This window comes from Lutra lutra, chromosome 1, assembly GCF_902655055.1.
Source record: "Lutra lutra chromosome 1, mLutLut1.2, whole genome shotgun sequence".
In the NCBI taxonomy this organism is placed as follows: domain Eukaryota; kingdom Metazoa; phylum Chordata; class Mammalia; order Carnivora; family Mustelidae; genus Lutra; species Lutra lutra.
The window spans coordinates 172,453,766-172,469,771 of NC_062278.1; the positions used below are offsets into that span (position 1 = coordinate 172,453,766).

Sequence of the window (16,006 nt, forward strand, 5' to 3'; positions counted from 1 at the left end):
ATTATACACTAAAATACTCAGGAGTGATGGGGCATTGTGTCAGCCACCCCCTCAGAAGGTTCAAGAAGAAAAGCTCTTTGTTTTTGTCTTGAAACTTTTTTTTGTAAGTTTGAAATTATGAAAAAAAAAAAAAGAAGGGCCCTTTATTCCAGAGCCTGTCTTTCCATTAAGGAAGAACAGTTTTCTTTCGTTCTTTCTTTTTTTTTTTTAATTTTTTATATCTTTTCAGCGTAACAGTATTCATTGTTTCTGCACCACACCCAGTGCTCCATGCAATACGTGCCCTCCCTAATACCCACCACCTGGTTCCCCCAATCTCCCATCTCCCCACCCCTTCAAAACCCTCAGATTGTTTTTCAGAGTCCATAGTCTCTCATGGGTCACCTCCCCTTCCAATTTCCCTCAACTCCCTTCTCCTCTCCATCTCCACTTGTCCTCCATGTTATTTGTTATGCTCCACAAATAAGTGAAACCATATAATTGACTCTCTCTGCTTGACTTATTTCACTCAGCATAATCTCTTCCAGTCCTGTCCATGTTGCTACAAAAGTTGGGTATTCATCCTTTCTGATGGAGGCATAATACTCCATAGTGTATATGGACCACATCTTCCTTGTCCATTCATCCGTTGAAGGGCATCTTGGTTCTTTCCACAGTTTGGCGACCGTGGCCATTGCTGCTATGAACATTGGGGTAGAGGGGAGACAAGATGGCGGGGAAGGAGGAGAAAGAACAGTTTTCTAAGCAGCTCCCCAGTGGGGAAGCCCATTTGCCAGACTGAATTACATACTGTTTCTTTTTGGAGCCCAGGGCCACTGGCAACAGTGAGTCCCCCAAGGGCCCTCAGCTAGTTGCCAGGGTCTATCCTGAGGATTGGCTAACCAAAGATAGTGAGACTATCCTCTCAAGAAGTTCACAGGGGGAGCCTTTCCCCAACGAGTAATGATAGCTTAGTAGCATCAGTCAATGATCACAGAGCACCTGGGGTAATCTGAGAGCACAAAGGAACCTGGAACTCCCGGAGGGCAGGGTGAGGCAGGGAAGTCTTCTAGAGAATGGGAGTTAATGGGAATGGCAGCTCCTGTTTTTGCTGAATGGGGGGTAAAATCAGCTCAAAGTAACCCTGAAGGCTTTTATTTTTTTATATTTTAAGATTTTATTTATTTATTTGACAGAGAGAGACAGCTAGAGAGGGAACAAGAGCAGGGAGAGTGGGAGAGGGAGAAAGAAGTAGGGAGCCTGATGTAGGGCTCAATCCCAGGACCCTGGGATCATGACCTGAGCCAAAGGCAGATGCTTAACCCACTGAGCCTCTCAGGCACCTTAGCACTGTAGGCATTGAAAGCATACCAGCTTGCAGTTCTGCTGTAGAATGCCACTCAGCCGTGGTAGTCCCACGGCTGAGGCAGTAGTGGAGCACAGTGTAGGGAACTCCGGGGAGAAGCAACAGCCTGAGCAATGGTGCAGAGGTAGGGAAATCCTGGAACATGTCTAGGGCCTGACAAGCTGTTCACCTGGCTTCTGAGCAGGGAGCAGGAAGCAAGGTGATTTGGGGCCAGTAAATTAAGAAGCTTGATTGTAAGGTTAAAAAGTTTTGCCTTTCTTCTGGGTGTGCAACAGGGAGCCCCTGACTGTTTTAGAAGAGGCCTGTGTTTCTGAGCATTTCATCTGGGCAGTATGTGGAGGGTTCATGGTAGGGACACACACTAGGTGACTATTGTCAGTCTGGGTAAAAAATGTTCAAGGTGAAACATGGCCCTGGGGATGGAGGGAAAGCAATGACGGAGAGAAAAGACTGTGCTGAGTGACACAGCTGACAGGAGGGGAGTGTCAGGATTTAGGTGTTCCATGTGGGAGCACGGGTGTCATTAGTAGACATGGGGATGGCAGGAGCATGCTCTGGGTGGTATCTGGTGGGGTCTGAAGAGGGACATCACTCCTACCCACAGTGGTGTGGACAAAAAACCCAGGACAAAATCAGTCGAGTATCATGCTGGGGTTTCAGCAGAGGAGAGAGCATGTATCCAGTAATCTCTCTGTCAAGTCATTACCACCACTGCTTAAAACTCTCTGAAGGCTCCGCATTGCTCTTTGGACAGAGATTATTCTTTTCCATTGCCCATAAAATTGGTGCATCTCTTGTGTCTCACACCCATCCTCCCTCCCTCTATGCACCACACTAGCCTTCTTTCAGTCCCACTCATGGGCCACAGTCACCTCTGTATTTCCAACACTAGTGAATAGGTATTGAATAAACTGATGTTCAACCACAGGGCCTTTGCACATGACATCCATGCATCCATCCTTAACCATTTCCTATCCCTCTTTGCTTGCTCAGAGTTCACTCACCTTTTAGATCTCAGTCCAAGTGTCACTTTTCCAGAAGCACCTCCCCTGACCTCCCTAACTAGGTCCAGTTTCTTTTACATGCTTTATAAATACATGTATCTCCCCTTTCTATAACTTTTCATTGACTTGTAGGAGTATTTGCCTAAGGCCCATTCCCCCATAGACTATAAAATCCAGGGGGTAGGGGATACTGTTCTTTCTGTAAACACTCTATCTACTGTACTCAGTATGGGTAATGGAACTCTGTAATGCCCAGTGGTATTTGCAGAGTGAATTAGTGAATGAGTGAATGAATGAGTGAATATTCCATTGGTGCCCCTGGGAAGGGATTGAGAAGTAGGTTATTCTTCAGGACAGACAGAATTTCAACAGGTGGTGTTAGTCTTCAAGAAACCAGCACAAAACTAGCAAAAGCACGGAAGAGGGCTTGATCAAAGGCAGTTGGTGAATGTCTAGGTGAAATAAGGAGATGGAAATCAAGAGAAACAGAGAGTTCCAAGGCCAGAAAGACAAGCCAGATTTTGGAAAGATTCAAATGTCAGGGAGGTCTTGGTTCTTAACTTGAGTCCTGGGGAGCCATGGAGGGTGGGGGAGGAAGGGGAACACCCCCAAAGCTTCTCTGTGGGGAGACAGACATGACAGGGAAGCAGGTAGCTGGAGACAGGAACTGGAAACAGAAAACCGCCAGGCAATTGTAATACCTTTGGTCAAAGGTGCAAAGTCAGGGTGTTGTAGGTAAAAGATGAGCAGAGTGAGATTCGGATGGGGAAATGAAAGAACCTTGGCAATGGATGGGAAGTTGAAGAACAAACACAAGCCACAGGTGACTGGGCTGTGAGCTTAGAAGACTCATGTCTTTTTTGTCTTTGGATCCCTCCATAGAAAAAATATAACTTTTCTTAGAAGTCGTGGAAAGGAAACTAATCTGGGAGCTGCATATGATCAGAGAGGCCATAAAAAGAGAGGAAATCTGGCCCAAAGACCCATTCTGTTTGGCTTTTTCAGTGTCCAGTTGGCAACAATTGAAAGCACAGAGATTTCTCATAAACATCCCATATTTCTTCAAGACTGCCCACACTGGTCACCATGTCCCCCGAGGCACCTGTTGGCTGAGCTCCGGTGGCTCCATGTGCCTGCTCCCCAAACTCTACCTGGTCTTACTCCCAGAGGAGTTCCCTCATTACTGTGAGGGCAGCTGACCGGCTCCCGGATGCTGCTCTCTGGGATAGCAGGAAATGTGACACATTCCCTCATGGATCTGGGGCTTCCTAGAATGGGGGGACACAGGGATTCGGCCTGGAAGACCTACACCCTCAAAGAAATCTGATGAGACACAGGTGATAAAGAGACACGCCAGCCCTTAGGGTGCTTCCTGCCACCATGAGCACTCAGGGTCACAGGGCTCACTGGACACAATGAAATCACGCCACGGTGTGAATAACTACACCGGGACATATGTGGACTTCATAAAACTTTTATTGATACGTTTATCATGCCGAAAAAGGTTTTTATTTAAAATTCCAATTCCATTTGAAAAGGAGGCCACAAATGATTGTTGGGGTCCCAGCCTGTTCCGGGAGGAGCCCCCACGTTCGTGAGAAAGCACGCACATTCTACAGCTACGTGATCTGATCACCCAGAACTACATTCTGGGAAACTCCTAGAGATCCTTTGCAGGATGCCAGCTGTGTCCTTAGTTGGTAGCTGGGAAACAACAGCAAAATAACTCCATTCTAAGACTCCTCAGAACATTGTTGGCTTTGAAACTATTGACCTCAAGGATCTACCACCACCCAATCTAGAATATATGTATGCATATCTATATATATTCCCACTGAAAAAAATCACTATTTTTGTTCCTTGCTGTTGGCACATCAGACCCGTAGGATGGCTTCAGCACACCTGGCCATTCTTCTTGGTGGGATCCTGTGGGTTCTGGCTATGGATGGGCAGCCCTTCAGGAGCGCTTGGACTTGCTGCAAGTCGGGCACAGAAGCTGCCCCTTGGTGACGATGTATGCCCGGCCACTCAGCTGCTGCTCACAACCCTCACAGACAAAGTGCTTTCGGTGCCAGGCTAGGTCCTCCACGCGCTGGTAGTCCTCCGAGAATATGATCTAGGGGACGGGAACAGAGGAAATGCATGACTCAGGTTCTGTGCCTAGTAGAGACAGTGTGTGGAGGACAAGTTGTAGATGGTGGTTCCTCCTCCCCCCCATTCTTGTCTTGACCTTTAAATGCATCAGTGGAGGATTCTGACCTAAATCTCAGGCAGTAAGTACAATATTTGGCACAGATCATGATTGCATTTTAGCTTCTTATATGGGGAAAAAAAAAAATTCTCTGCCACAGGCAGGTTTTACTTATCTAGCATCTGTAATACTCCTTGGCCCAAATTCAGAGCCCAGCTGTGTTCAGAGATGTGATTACATACCCCAGTGAACATGGCCCAACTAAGGACCAGTGGTCACACAGGGTCACACAGGGTCATTTGGGCTTGGAATAAAGTAACACTTTGGAATATGTATATATGTATATATGTATATGTATGTATATATGTATATATGCATATGTATATGTATATATATGCTGAGGAATCCTTGAGGAGAGCCAAACAGTGTACTTCTTAAATACATTTTATGACTTGGGGGTCAAACAGGAATCTGGGAACTAGCTGCATGACATTGGGCAAATTATCTTTCTGTGCCTCGGTTTCCACATCTATAGAATGGGGACATAAAAACTACCCATCCCACAGGGTTTTATGAGTGCTACATGTGTTACTACGTAAGAATTATTTGGCATAGTGACTGTTTTATGACCTCTCCGGGCTGTTCTCTTCTCAAACATAAAATGTAGACAATGATGGTCTTTCTCTAAGGGACCACTGTGAGATGTAAATGGCACATCACATATAAAGTATAGAGCAAATGACTGACCCACTGTAAGCCCTTAATGATGGAGTGTTGTAACTCTAAGTATACTATTGTCCTCACAAAATTGAGATTGTGGGTGGGCACCTGGGTGGCTCAGTTGGTTAAGCATCTGACTTCAGCTCAGGTCATGATCTCGGGGTCCTGGGATGGAGCCCATGTCATAGGGCTTCATGCTCGGCAGGGAGTCTGCCTCTCCCTCTCTCTCTGCCCCTCCCCCTGCTCATGCTCTCTTTCTCTCAAATAAAATTTAAAAATCTTTAAAAAGCATGAGGTTGTGGGGCAGGTCTGCTGACAATCCTTTTCCCTCTTAACCTCTCTCGATCACAGTTATTAGGTAAGACCCTTGTAGGAGTTCAACTTCATATGGAGAGCAATACGTGGAAGGTGGGAGGAGGGAGGAGGCAGATACTGGCTCAAAATGAAGAAGACATTTCTAACCCTCATATGTGCCAGTGATGAAGGTAGTTGGTTTCCTGTTGTCATAGGCATGCAGACAGTCGTTACCATTATCATAATTATCATTGTCATTGTTAATATACCTTAGAGTTCCTCCAGCCTGAACTCATATTGGAGAGTCAAAGCCCTTTCATGGCATCTCTACTGTGTTAAGTTAATGTTTTAGTATTATACCATATCACACTGTATTATATTGTAAGACTACTAGTAGCTCCTATTTGTTAATTACTTGGTCAGGCCCTGTGCCAAGCATTTTTATGCATTATCTCATTTTATCCTCCTAGTAACCCCTTGGGATGGGTCTATTTCCTCCCATTTAATGAGTGGTAAATTGCGGCACAGGAATTACGTAACCACACCACTAATCGTGTAGAGCCAGGTTTGAATGTGGGCAATCTGCTTTCCAGCACACACCTCCTCCCCCCATACCCCCACAGTGTTCTTCCGAGCACTTACTAAGTGCCAGGTGTTATGCCAGGGATAAGACCTGACAAGAACGATGTGTCAACCCATCCTGAATAACCCCGTGAGTGTGAACTGATTTCTGCCCCAGTTTGCAAATGAGGACACAGAAGCTGAGTGCAGGATTCGAGCTCTGAACCTTAGTCTTTCTATCTGTGGATCATATCCTCAATGAAGCCACATTCACCTTGGCCTCCAGGTCCTCTCCCATAGTCGTGGGAGGACACTCCCCACTCCCTAGTCCCCTGCCCCCTGCCCCCGGGGGCCTCTCACCTCATCGCAGCCAGAGCACCGGGGCCACAGGCTCTCACAGTAATGGCGGCCACACCAGGGCGCACCGTCCTTCCAGAAGTAGATGAGGTCCACCAGCGGCTCAGAGCACTTGACACACAGAAAGCAGGTGGGGTGCCACTGCTTACTGTACCCTGCCCTGTCTGCGTAGACCACAGGGCTGTCGGCGGGGGCCACTTCCTTGCAGAACTCACAGACCTAGAAGGGGAGGAGGACACCAGGGATACGAGGTGGTCAGGAGAACACTGTGACACGGGTTCAAGTTTCCACTCGTCTCTTTACTTCCCGAGGGCCCTCCAGCCAGTTACTGTACCTCTCTGTTCCTCAGTGTTCTCGTCTTCAGTGTGGGATAACAACATTGCCTATCTAGTAGGTTGTTGTGAGGACTAAATACAGTAGTTGTTAAGCTCAGGGAACCTCAAATTTTTATCCTCCAGGACACTTTATGTTCTTACAAATTATTAAGAACCCCAGAGTGGTTTTGTCCATATGGGTAATAGCTGTTGAGATTTACCATAAGAAAAATTAAAGCTGAATAAAAAATTAAGTATTTATTAATTCATCTAAAAATAATAAACCAACATATTAATGGACATATTCGCCATTAAAAATAACTGTTTTCCCAAACAAAAAACTTAGTGAGAAGAGAGGCACCGCTTTATATTTTTGCAAATCTCTTTGCTGACTAGCTCAGTAGAGGATTGTGCTCATAACTGCTGTAGCATTTCATCTTTTGCATTATGTTGTTTTCTTTGCAATATAGGAAGAAAGTCTGACCCCTCACTGGTATGAAGTTGGTTAAAGGAAGGGAGGAGTATTTTAACAGCCTTTCCAGATAACTATGGAGATTCTTCCTTGATACTATATCCAAACTGGACAAGTGGTAGTTTCTCAAAAGTCAATGTGGCCTCTGAACTGTATCAATCAGCCTTCCATCCTGGTTACATTAAAACCCACGGGACACCTTGCACTTTGAATGGATCTTTTACCCACATATAATTATTCTTTAGTGAACTTTTACTTTTAGAAGAGTTCTAGATTTACAGAAAAATTGTGAAGATAGTAGAGAGAGTTTTCATATACCCCACACCCAATTTCCTCTGTTCTTAACATTTTAGAGTAATATGATATACTTGTCACAATTAGCCAATATTGGTATGTTATTATTAACTAAAGTCCCAACTTTATTTGGATGCTTTTAGATTTTACCTAATATCCTTTTTCTATTTCCAGCAATGTTACCTTTAGTCCTCATGTTTCCTTTAGGTTCCTCTTGGGTGACTTCTCAGACTTCCCTTGTTTTTTTAATTTTTGTTTTGTTTTGTTTGTTTTTTGAGAGAGAGAGAGAGCATGTGCACATGTGTGAGCGGGTTGGAGGGAGAAAGAGAGGGAGAGAGAGAAGCCCAAGGAGGCTTGGTGAGGATGCGGGACTTGATCTTGTAACCCTGAGATCATGACCTGAGTTGAGAGACAGTTAACAAACTGAGCTACCCAGCGGCCCCTAGACTTCCCTTGTTTTTGATGACGTTGACAGATTGGAGAAGTACTGGTCAGTTGTTTTGTCAAGTGTTGTTTTCATGATAACATCAGGAGGAAAACCACGGAGGTTAATTGCCATTCTCATGACATACTATCCAGAGTACATACTTCATCCATCAGATCTTTTGAATCATTTTGGAATTACTTCCTACCCCTCAAAACTCTGGTGATGCTGATGCTGATGGTAGCTCTATCATTTCCTTAAGACAGCTCTCTGTCCAGCACTATACTCAGGACTGGGCACTCCTTACAGAAATGCACCCCTTACAGAAACCCTAGAGAGTTACTTCCCCTTCTAATTTAGCTCCCTTTTAAGAAAATCATTATTTCCCTCCAGACATGGCAAAACTGAGGTTCAGAGAGATTCAGTGGTTGCTCAGTAATGTACAGCTGATAGGAGGCAAAGCTGGGATTTGAACATGGGCCAAGCCTGAACCAGAAGCCAAAGGTCTTTCTACTACAGGGTGTGTAGGCGTCAGCAAACTGCAGCCACTGCCAAACCCAGCTGCTGCCTGTCCTCTTAACACCCACCAGCTAAGACTAGATTTTACGTTCGCACTCCCATTCAGTGAAATGTTTTCTCCCAAAAAAGAATTCCATTTTTCTCATTGGCGGACCTGTATCATGGACTGAATTATGCCCCCTCCCCCAATTCCTATGTTCTCCTAATGTGACTGCATTTGGCGTAGGGCCTTTTAGCAGGTTATTAAGGTTAAATGAAGTCATAAGGGTGGGGCCCTACTCAGATAGGACTGGTGTCCATATAAGAAGAAGAGAGACCAATCACCTTCTCTCCCATTCTGTGCTCGCACAGAGGAAAGGTTGTGTGAAGACACACTGGGAAGGCAGCTGTGTACATGCCAGGAGGAGAGGCTTCGTCAGAAATGTACTGCACTGGCACTTTGATCTTGGACTCGTAGCCTCCAGAATGATGAGAAAGTAGATTTCTGTTATTTAAGCCACCCAGGCTATGGCACTCTGTTATGACAGCCCGAGGTGACCAATATAACCTGTATTACAAAAGCCCATACATACTTAATGATATTATTAGGTTTTGAACTTCAGAAATAGAAGTTGGTGGAAATTTGTTTTCTCTCTTGTTACATAAAGTACCTACACAAGATCATCAGTTTTGGCTCTTGGCCTACAGCACCTGAAATATTTACCACCTGGCCCTCCACAGAAAATGTTTGCAGAGCCTGGCTTTAGAGGAGAACTCGATCTGACTAAGCACCAATTAATTATAGGTCAGCCCCAACAGAGATATTGTTTTGCCATGCAAAGATGAGTAGGCACATTTTAAGAGTCTAAACAATTGGAATTCTTAAGTTATAGACTTGAATTACATACTTAGTATATATTCTTACATACAAAGAGGAAATAAAAGTTATGATGATGCAAAGCAGGGAAAGAAAACAAATGACAAGGAATGCCCCATGTACTGACAGGGGTCCCTAAGCACAGCAGTTGTTGAATGAATGGCTAGATTAAAAAAAAAATGTGTAAGTCCTTGACCACAATGAAAACCCTGTTCCCCTGCACATGATTGAGTCCCAGCTCCCATGGAGCTCATCAGAGGGTCTCAACCAAAGACAAGTGATGAATCATCATTCACTTATTTTCACCATCCCGTTGGCACAGCTGGGAGGTGTAAAGTCTTTGGCAAGCACTGTATGAGTACCAAGTGAATTTTCTGTCTGTCTGGCTTTCTGTATTTCACAAGACAAAATTTCCAGACCTTTTCCTCCCTAGCAGAAGGGACTCAGTGTCCATTCACCACCCAGCTGGGTATCACTGTGATATACTAGTGGGGTTCCTGATTCCAGGTTTCCTAGATGTTTCTTAATGTGGAAGCAGGGGGTGGGATAAAAATGCACCTGGTTGTGTTTGGGGAACATCGGAAAGCACCCACAACCCACAGAAGGAAACAAAGGGATGGGAGGTCAGAAAGTTTGGGGGCTGTGAGCCCAGGTTATGGTTGCAACTTCTAGAGGTAATGTGGAGCCATTCCTGGTTCTTGAGGCTGGGAGCACTGTGTTTGGTTCGTACCGTAGTGAGATAATTCTAGTGGCAGCAGCAGTGTGGAGGGGGAAGGAAGAGAGAATAATCCATGCCCACAGAGTTTTGGCCCCGCCATGTCTGAAAGCTCTGTCTCAAGGTCCTCCCTCAGTGAGGAGTATCCCTTCCCTCATTGTTCCCCCAACATCCCTGGCTCATGGCCTTGTTACTTACTACCAGTAGCCTGCCCTTTTCAAAGCAAACAGTGTCACTGCCATTTTATGAAAACAAGATGTCCGGGTAATGAGCCCTGTCAGCATGTGTCAGAAACCAATTTCCTTCTCTGGCCTCTCAGTTATTTTCTGTATGCTTTTCCCTATCATCTCAAAGGATAGAAGATCTGACAGTGTCCCAGATATGTAAGCCTGGTGGCCCCTCAGAGATGAGGGGCAGGCTGGCAACCAAGAGTTAGAAGGCTTAGCCTGCTTGGCTCCTATGATCTAGGCCCTGCCTTTCTCTGCACAAACTTATTCTCCTACAACCTTGGTACTGAAGTTGACAATTTCTGAATTACAGTGGATGGTTGAGAGTGGAGCTAGCTGTGTGACCTTATGCAAGTTACCAAACCACTCTGTGCCTTAGTTTTTTTCATCCATCAGGTGAGGACACTAATAACATTAACACCATATAGTTGTTCTTGGGATTAAATGAGATAATAGAATTAATGGACTTTATAAGGGCTCAGTAACAACTGGCTAAAATCTCCTGTTGTTTCTACCCCAGCCTTCTTTATAGAGGAGCGGCCTGTAGCTCAGAGGGGTTAAATCACTTTCCCAAGATGACAAGGATATGTTGAAGGCAGGATGTGCTTTTGGTTTGAAGGCCTGGGGTTTCTTTCCGTTAACACCATGATCACGCAGATTGACAGGAGGTTTTTCCTACCATCGATGAGCTTTGTTTTTTCCCATCGCCAGTTTTTCCATCTGTGCTCAGAGGACAGAGTTGTATGAATTGCATTGCCAATAGCTACTCCAGACTCTGCTATAGTCAATCCCTTCTCCCAATCCAACCCCTGTAAGACAGTGGTTCTCAGGCCTGCATCTGCCCCAGCTCCCCCTAGAGGGCTCGTTGAGACAGACTGTTGGGTCCCATACCCAGAGTGTCTGATTCAGACAGGTCTGGGATGAAGCACAGGAATCTGCAAGCTCCCGGGGATGCTGGTGCGGCCAGGGGACTCAGTTTGAGAACCACTATCATAGAGTGTCTACAAATGACCTTAAAAATGAGCTCAGCAGAAATGACATCACCAATTCAGTTCAGTCACAGCAAAAGCTAATTCGGATTCCTGGGATGCTTAAGTTCTGGACAATTTTTAAGAAAGCCCAGTGTGGTCATTCTCAGTCTACTTTCCCTATGAAGGAGATACTGTGGCCAAGTAAAAGTCCCTTGGGACTATGTTAAAAGGCATAGAGAAGAACACTCATCACTAGCATATCAACTGGTCCTTCTTCATACTGTCAACCATCTACAATCAGGGCTTGCCCTTGAGAATCTAACATCTGCCATATAGCTTAGTTTGCAGACTATTTCCCCCTGGGGGGAGGAGGTGTGGCATAAATCTTTCATTTGTGGAACAAAGGTGAAGTTTCTCCTTGTGCCACTGAAGTTTGGCTCTGTCCCTGTTCAAATGGTGAAAGATTCTGAATGAAAAATGTCTAAATGAAAAGGTTTGAAAATTCTGTACTTTGGGGCTTTGTTATGTGTAAAACCACCTGCTTGGAGAAAACTGAGGAACACTTTAGATGGCACTGCCTTGGGAGCTAAGACGCAGTAGGGTTGAGGTTCCCTTGGTTATGGTGTGGGAAATGATGTTGGCCAGTTCTTGGACACGCCTCCAACCAATGGGGTGTCTAAGTCCCTTCCTTTGGTTGTGGCCCCTCCTTAATGACTTGCTCTGTTGAGCAGAATGTAGTGGGAGGGATGTTACAAATTCCTGAGGTAGGTCATAAAAGACAATTCAGTCTCTTCCACTGGAATCTTTCTCTCTACACACACCTTGGGAGTCCTGGGCAGGTAGGAAAGGAACCCCGAGACCTCTTTGCCAGGGAAGCCCTTTGGAGAAACCACACAGAGAGAGGGGAAGAGGCCCAGGGAGCCCCTCCTGGCCACTCCATCCCAGCGGTTTGTGTCCTCCTAGCATTGAAGCCATAGACCTGTGAGACAACGAGCTTCACAAGCCTCCGGCTCCCAGCCTGCCAGCTGCTCCAAACGATGCCACATGGGCAGAGATAAAATAGCCCCACCGAACCCTGCCCAAATTGCCAATTTGTGAGGAGGACATGTGTTATTTTTTTAAGCCTCTATACCTTGGGGTGTTTTGATATGCAGCAGTAGGTGACAAGAACATCCAATGTGGGAACACAGAATTATTAAGTCTTCTGAAATGGGAGTCACCGAGACACCAAGTGTTTAAGGCAACAGTAGATCAGGGACAGTGGCCAAGGGTTACGTGGCCAAAGAACTATCTCTCAGGACGGAGCTGTGTTGGCCTTCAGAGAATGATCATCAGATATGGAGAACCCTCCGAACCAGCAATAATCTCTCTCGAGGTTGCCAGAAGTTCTGTCCCAATCATTCTGTTCTTCTCTGGAAGGCTGTTCTCCAAAGGCCTACTCAGTTTAAACCCAGAGTGCCTTGTGAAAATCTTACTATTACAATACAGTAAATATTAACACAAGGGCCTTGAATTCAGGCGCTGGGTTCTTTCCAACACAAATACTCAACAATTTATTTATAAACAGCATCTCCCCATTTCCTCTTATGGTGATTATTCACCATCTTTGCTTTGGAGCCTCGTGTATCCCAGAATTTTTTTTTTTCCTTAGTTTCTTTCCTTTTTTGGCCCAGTGTCATTTCTGGCATCTTTAAACTCTTGTGTTCTGTTCCCGCACAGTCATCTTCCTGAGACTCCTCACAGTACAGATTGGAAAGGCTGGATGCCGTGGTTGGGCTGAGGGCTTTGGAAGGAGAACCATGTCATTGCTTCATCACCAATGAGCACTTAGATAAATCACCCACCTCTCTGGGCCTCAGTTTCCTCATCAGTAACATATGGCAGGCCCTAGCTCACGGGAGAGGCTTTACATATGGTGGTCACCATTGCTGGCCAGCCGTTTCACCTCATACTTCTCCTTGGGGCAGATCATTGAATATGGAGCTCTCTGCCGAGCAAGGCAACATGTTAGGCATTTCTAATGGACTCTCCTTCACTGTTTTTTTCTGATAAAGGGGGATGTGGAGCCAGGAAGGTTTCATAAATGGTACCCTCTGAAGAGAGGCCATCAGCCTGGGGTGTTCTCAAATCCAGCTTTGACAAGGGTGTAGGCAAGGACTGGCTTCCCACTGAAGGAAAAAGCCTTACATGGGGTCATCTCTGTTGCAATGGCCATGCGTGGTTCCTGCAGCTGCATGGGAGCTGGGGAAATAGAACCTTCCACTTGCTGGAATCCTGGTGGGGTTTGGGGTAAGGCAGGCCTTTGTTCTAATTCTGGCTTAAACACTCACAAGCTAGATGACTAGAAAAAGGGGAAAATTATATTTCGTAGGAGAATTCTTAGAATTCAGGAACAAAAAAAAAGCAAAAAAAACAAAAAAACAATGGTGTGAAGCCTTTGGCATAGTCCCGGGCACAATCTAGTCAGTTAAGGGATGGTAGCCGACATCACCAGCATCATCATCCTATTAACTTATAACAGCAAAATGAAAATGGATAAAACCAAAGTAATTCATTAAAAGCTAGAAACCATCTTTTACAGTGGTTGTAGTCTGGGTTAGCAAACTACATCTGTGGGCCAAATCCAGCCCACAACTTGGTTTTGCAGATAAAGTTTTATTGGCACATGACTGTAGTCCTCTGTTTAGATCCTGCCAATGGCTGTGTTAGAGCTAGAGTAGAGTAGAGTAGAGCTAGGCCAGAGTAAGTAGTTGTGATAGAGACCGTATGGCTTGCAAAGCCTAAAATATTCACCATCTGCCTTTTACAGGAAAAATTTGCCAGCTCCTGTTTTAGTCAATGGAATATGATGCAGCCCAGTCCAGGAAAAAAAAAAGATGCTTGTGAAGCCCATGTGGCAACATGGAAAAGTATTTTCTGTGGGGGAAAAAAAAATCCCTTTAATGTCATTAAAATATCTCCATTGTAAAGTAGGAGGGAGGTAGATGTGGAGAAGCTTGGTAACCATGGTGATTTTCTGGGCCTTTTGGCCTGGGTCCTCCAGCTCAGACAGGGCTCAGGATGTGGGGGTGGGGCGCTGGTTTCAAATTCCCGGAGAGGGGCTGGCAGGAAAGCCAGCCTGCCAAGCCCACAAGCCAAACATCTGCTGCACAAAGGTTTGGAAGTCCCTTGCCCACAAATATATCCCTTGTTGGGGCTGGAGTCAGGCTGAGCTGCCAGCTGCTGTCAGTTTCTATCAGAGAGGCAGAGCTTGGTGGGAGGGGTACTGCAGGGAAGGAGCTGGGTGGGGGGCACCCGGCAGGGATGATAAATACTAAAGGGTGGAGATTACATCGACTGCTATGTTCTGGCTTTCTTTCTCCTTTCTTCAGTTACAAGTTTGGGATGTAGGGAGAGGCGGAAATTCCATGCCCAGGAAATCCGTATATTTCATTTCTGAGAAAATACCAAGTAAGCATTCTCAAGGCGGGGAAATGGTTTGGTGGGGCTGTTAACAATCAGAGCATTGAGGTCATTGCCCTGGCGGCCCAGGCACTCATAGGTCCCATCTAGGTGGGAGAGGTGGGGAGCAGAGGGCCTGGAAAGTGGATACAGAGCTTTGCCATTCTGGAGTGAATGTTCCAAGTTGCTGGAGTTGGCAGTTCCCTGGCTATGGAGCCCTGTGAAGCCCTCCAAACCCAGGAGAACTCACGGTGGGAGGGATTGGCGTGCCGTGGGCAAGTCCTTTCATTGTTCTTGGCATGCAGAAAAGAGGCCCCCAGATTCTTCACGCTGTGCGTGATTCCTAACACTGCCACTCACCCAGCAAACCCAAGTACACACGCCTTTGGTGGTGGTGTCCCCACCTACCCAGGTCCCACCCCAGGGCTACTCAGACTGGTCAGGACTGGTAACGCACAAGGACGTGGGATAGAGTCCCAGCCTCACCGATTATCAGCAAGCCTCTTAACCTCTCGCTGTGTCAGGTTCCACATCTGTGAAATGGGTGTGACAACCTCAGCCTCTCCCGCTAGTTGTTAGGATGGTTCTAGAAGACACGAATGAGCCTGCTGGGCAGTAACAGACACTCTTCCACCTGCCCACTCGTTCCTTGCAGGCACATACACGTGGGGCAAGTAGAGGAAAGAAGGAGGTGAAATACTTCGGGGTTTTAATTGGCTTCACTGATTCAAAGAGCATACTTCGGGAGTGACAGTGACTGAGTTAGTCCCTGGGATTTTTCTGCTGTCGTGTCTCCTCATGAACACAGATACCTCTGACAGCATTTCTCAGGTGTCCTGCCTCTCCTGACCTCAGTGTAATAATGATACTTTCAGAGGGCTGCTCTGAGGTACCCAAGGGTAGCCACAGCTCTTGGGTTCACTCTTCAGATGTGCCTCAGCTGATGTGAGGTTGCCCCATCCCGTCGCGGGGTGGTGGGGGGGGGGCTTGTGTGCTGGCCCAGAGCCGGAAAGATGGGATGTCCATCTGTGAACCGTCCTCAGATCTGAGTAACCCTGCAGGCCTGGAAACATGAGGGAGTTGTGCTCAGAGGGTGATCTTCCCACAAGCGGGCTGGCCCACCCACTGTTCTAGGGCCTCACCCCTAAACTCAGCCCATGGGGGCATTTCCACATGGGTGATTTGAAAAAGGCTTCTGGCAATAGTGTTCCTCTGGTCTGGATAACACTTTCCTCTGAGCACATTTTGGTGGAGGGGCTTGGTGGAGGAGACCCCACTGTATGACTCAGCTGGCATCTGGC

General features: G+C 46.2%; 1 protein-coding gene across 2 annotated transcripts in view; it reads right to left on the reverse strand.

The window, feature by feature from the left end:
• Positions 1–3,807: 3,807 nt before the first annotated feature.
• Positions 3,808–16,006, reverse strand: part of LMCD1 (LIM and cysteine rich domains 1) — a 58,557-nt gene continuing 46,358 nt past the window's right edge. For both annotated transcript variants that reach the window (XM_047746100.1, XM_047746107.1), the window contains exons 5-6: positions 6,476–6,691; positions 3,808–4,465 (exon numbers count right to left, since the gene is read on the reverse strand). In XM_047746100.1, the coding sequence (XP_047602056.1) occupies positions 4,307–4,465; positions 6,476–6,691 (375 nt within the window). In that variant the 3' untranslated portion in view covers positions 3,808–4,306. The remainder of the gene's footprint in view (positions 4,466–6,475; positions 6,692–16,006) is intronic.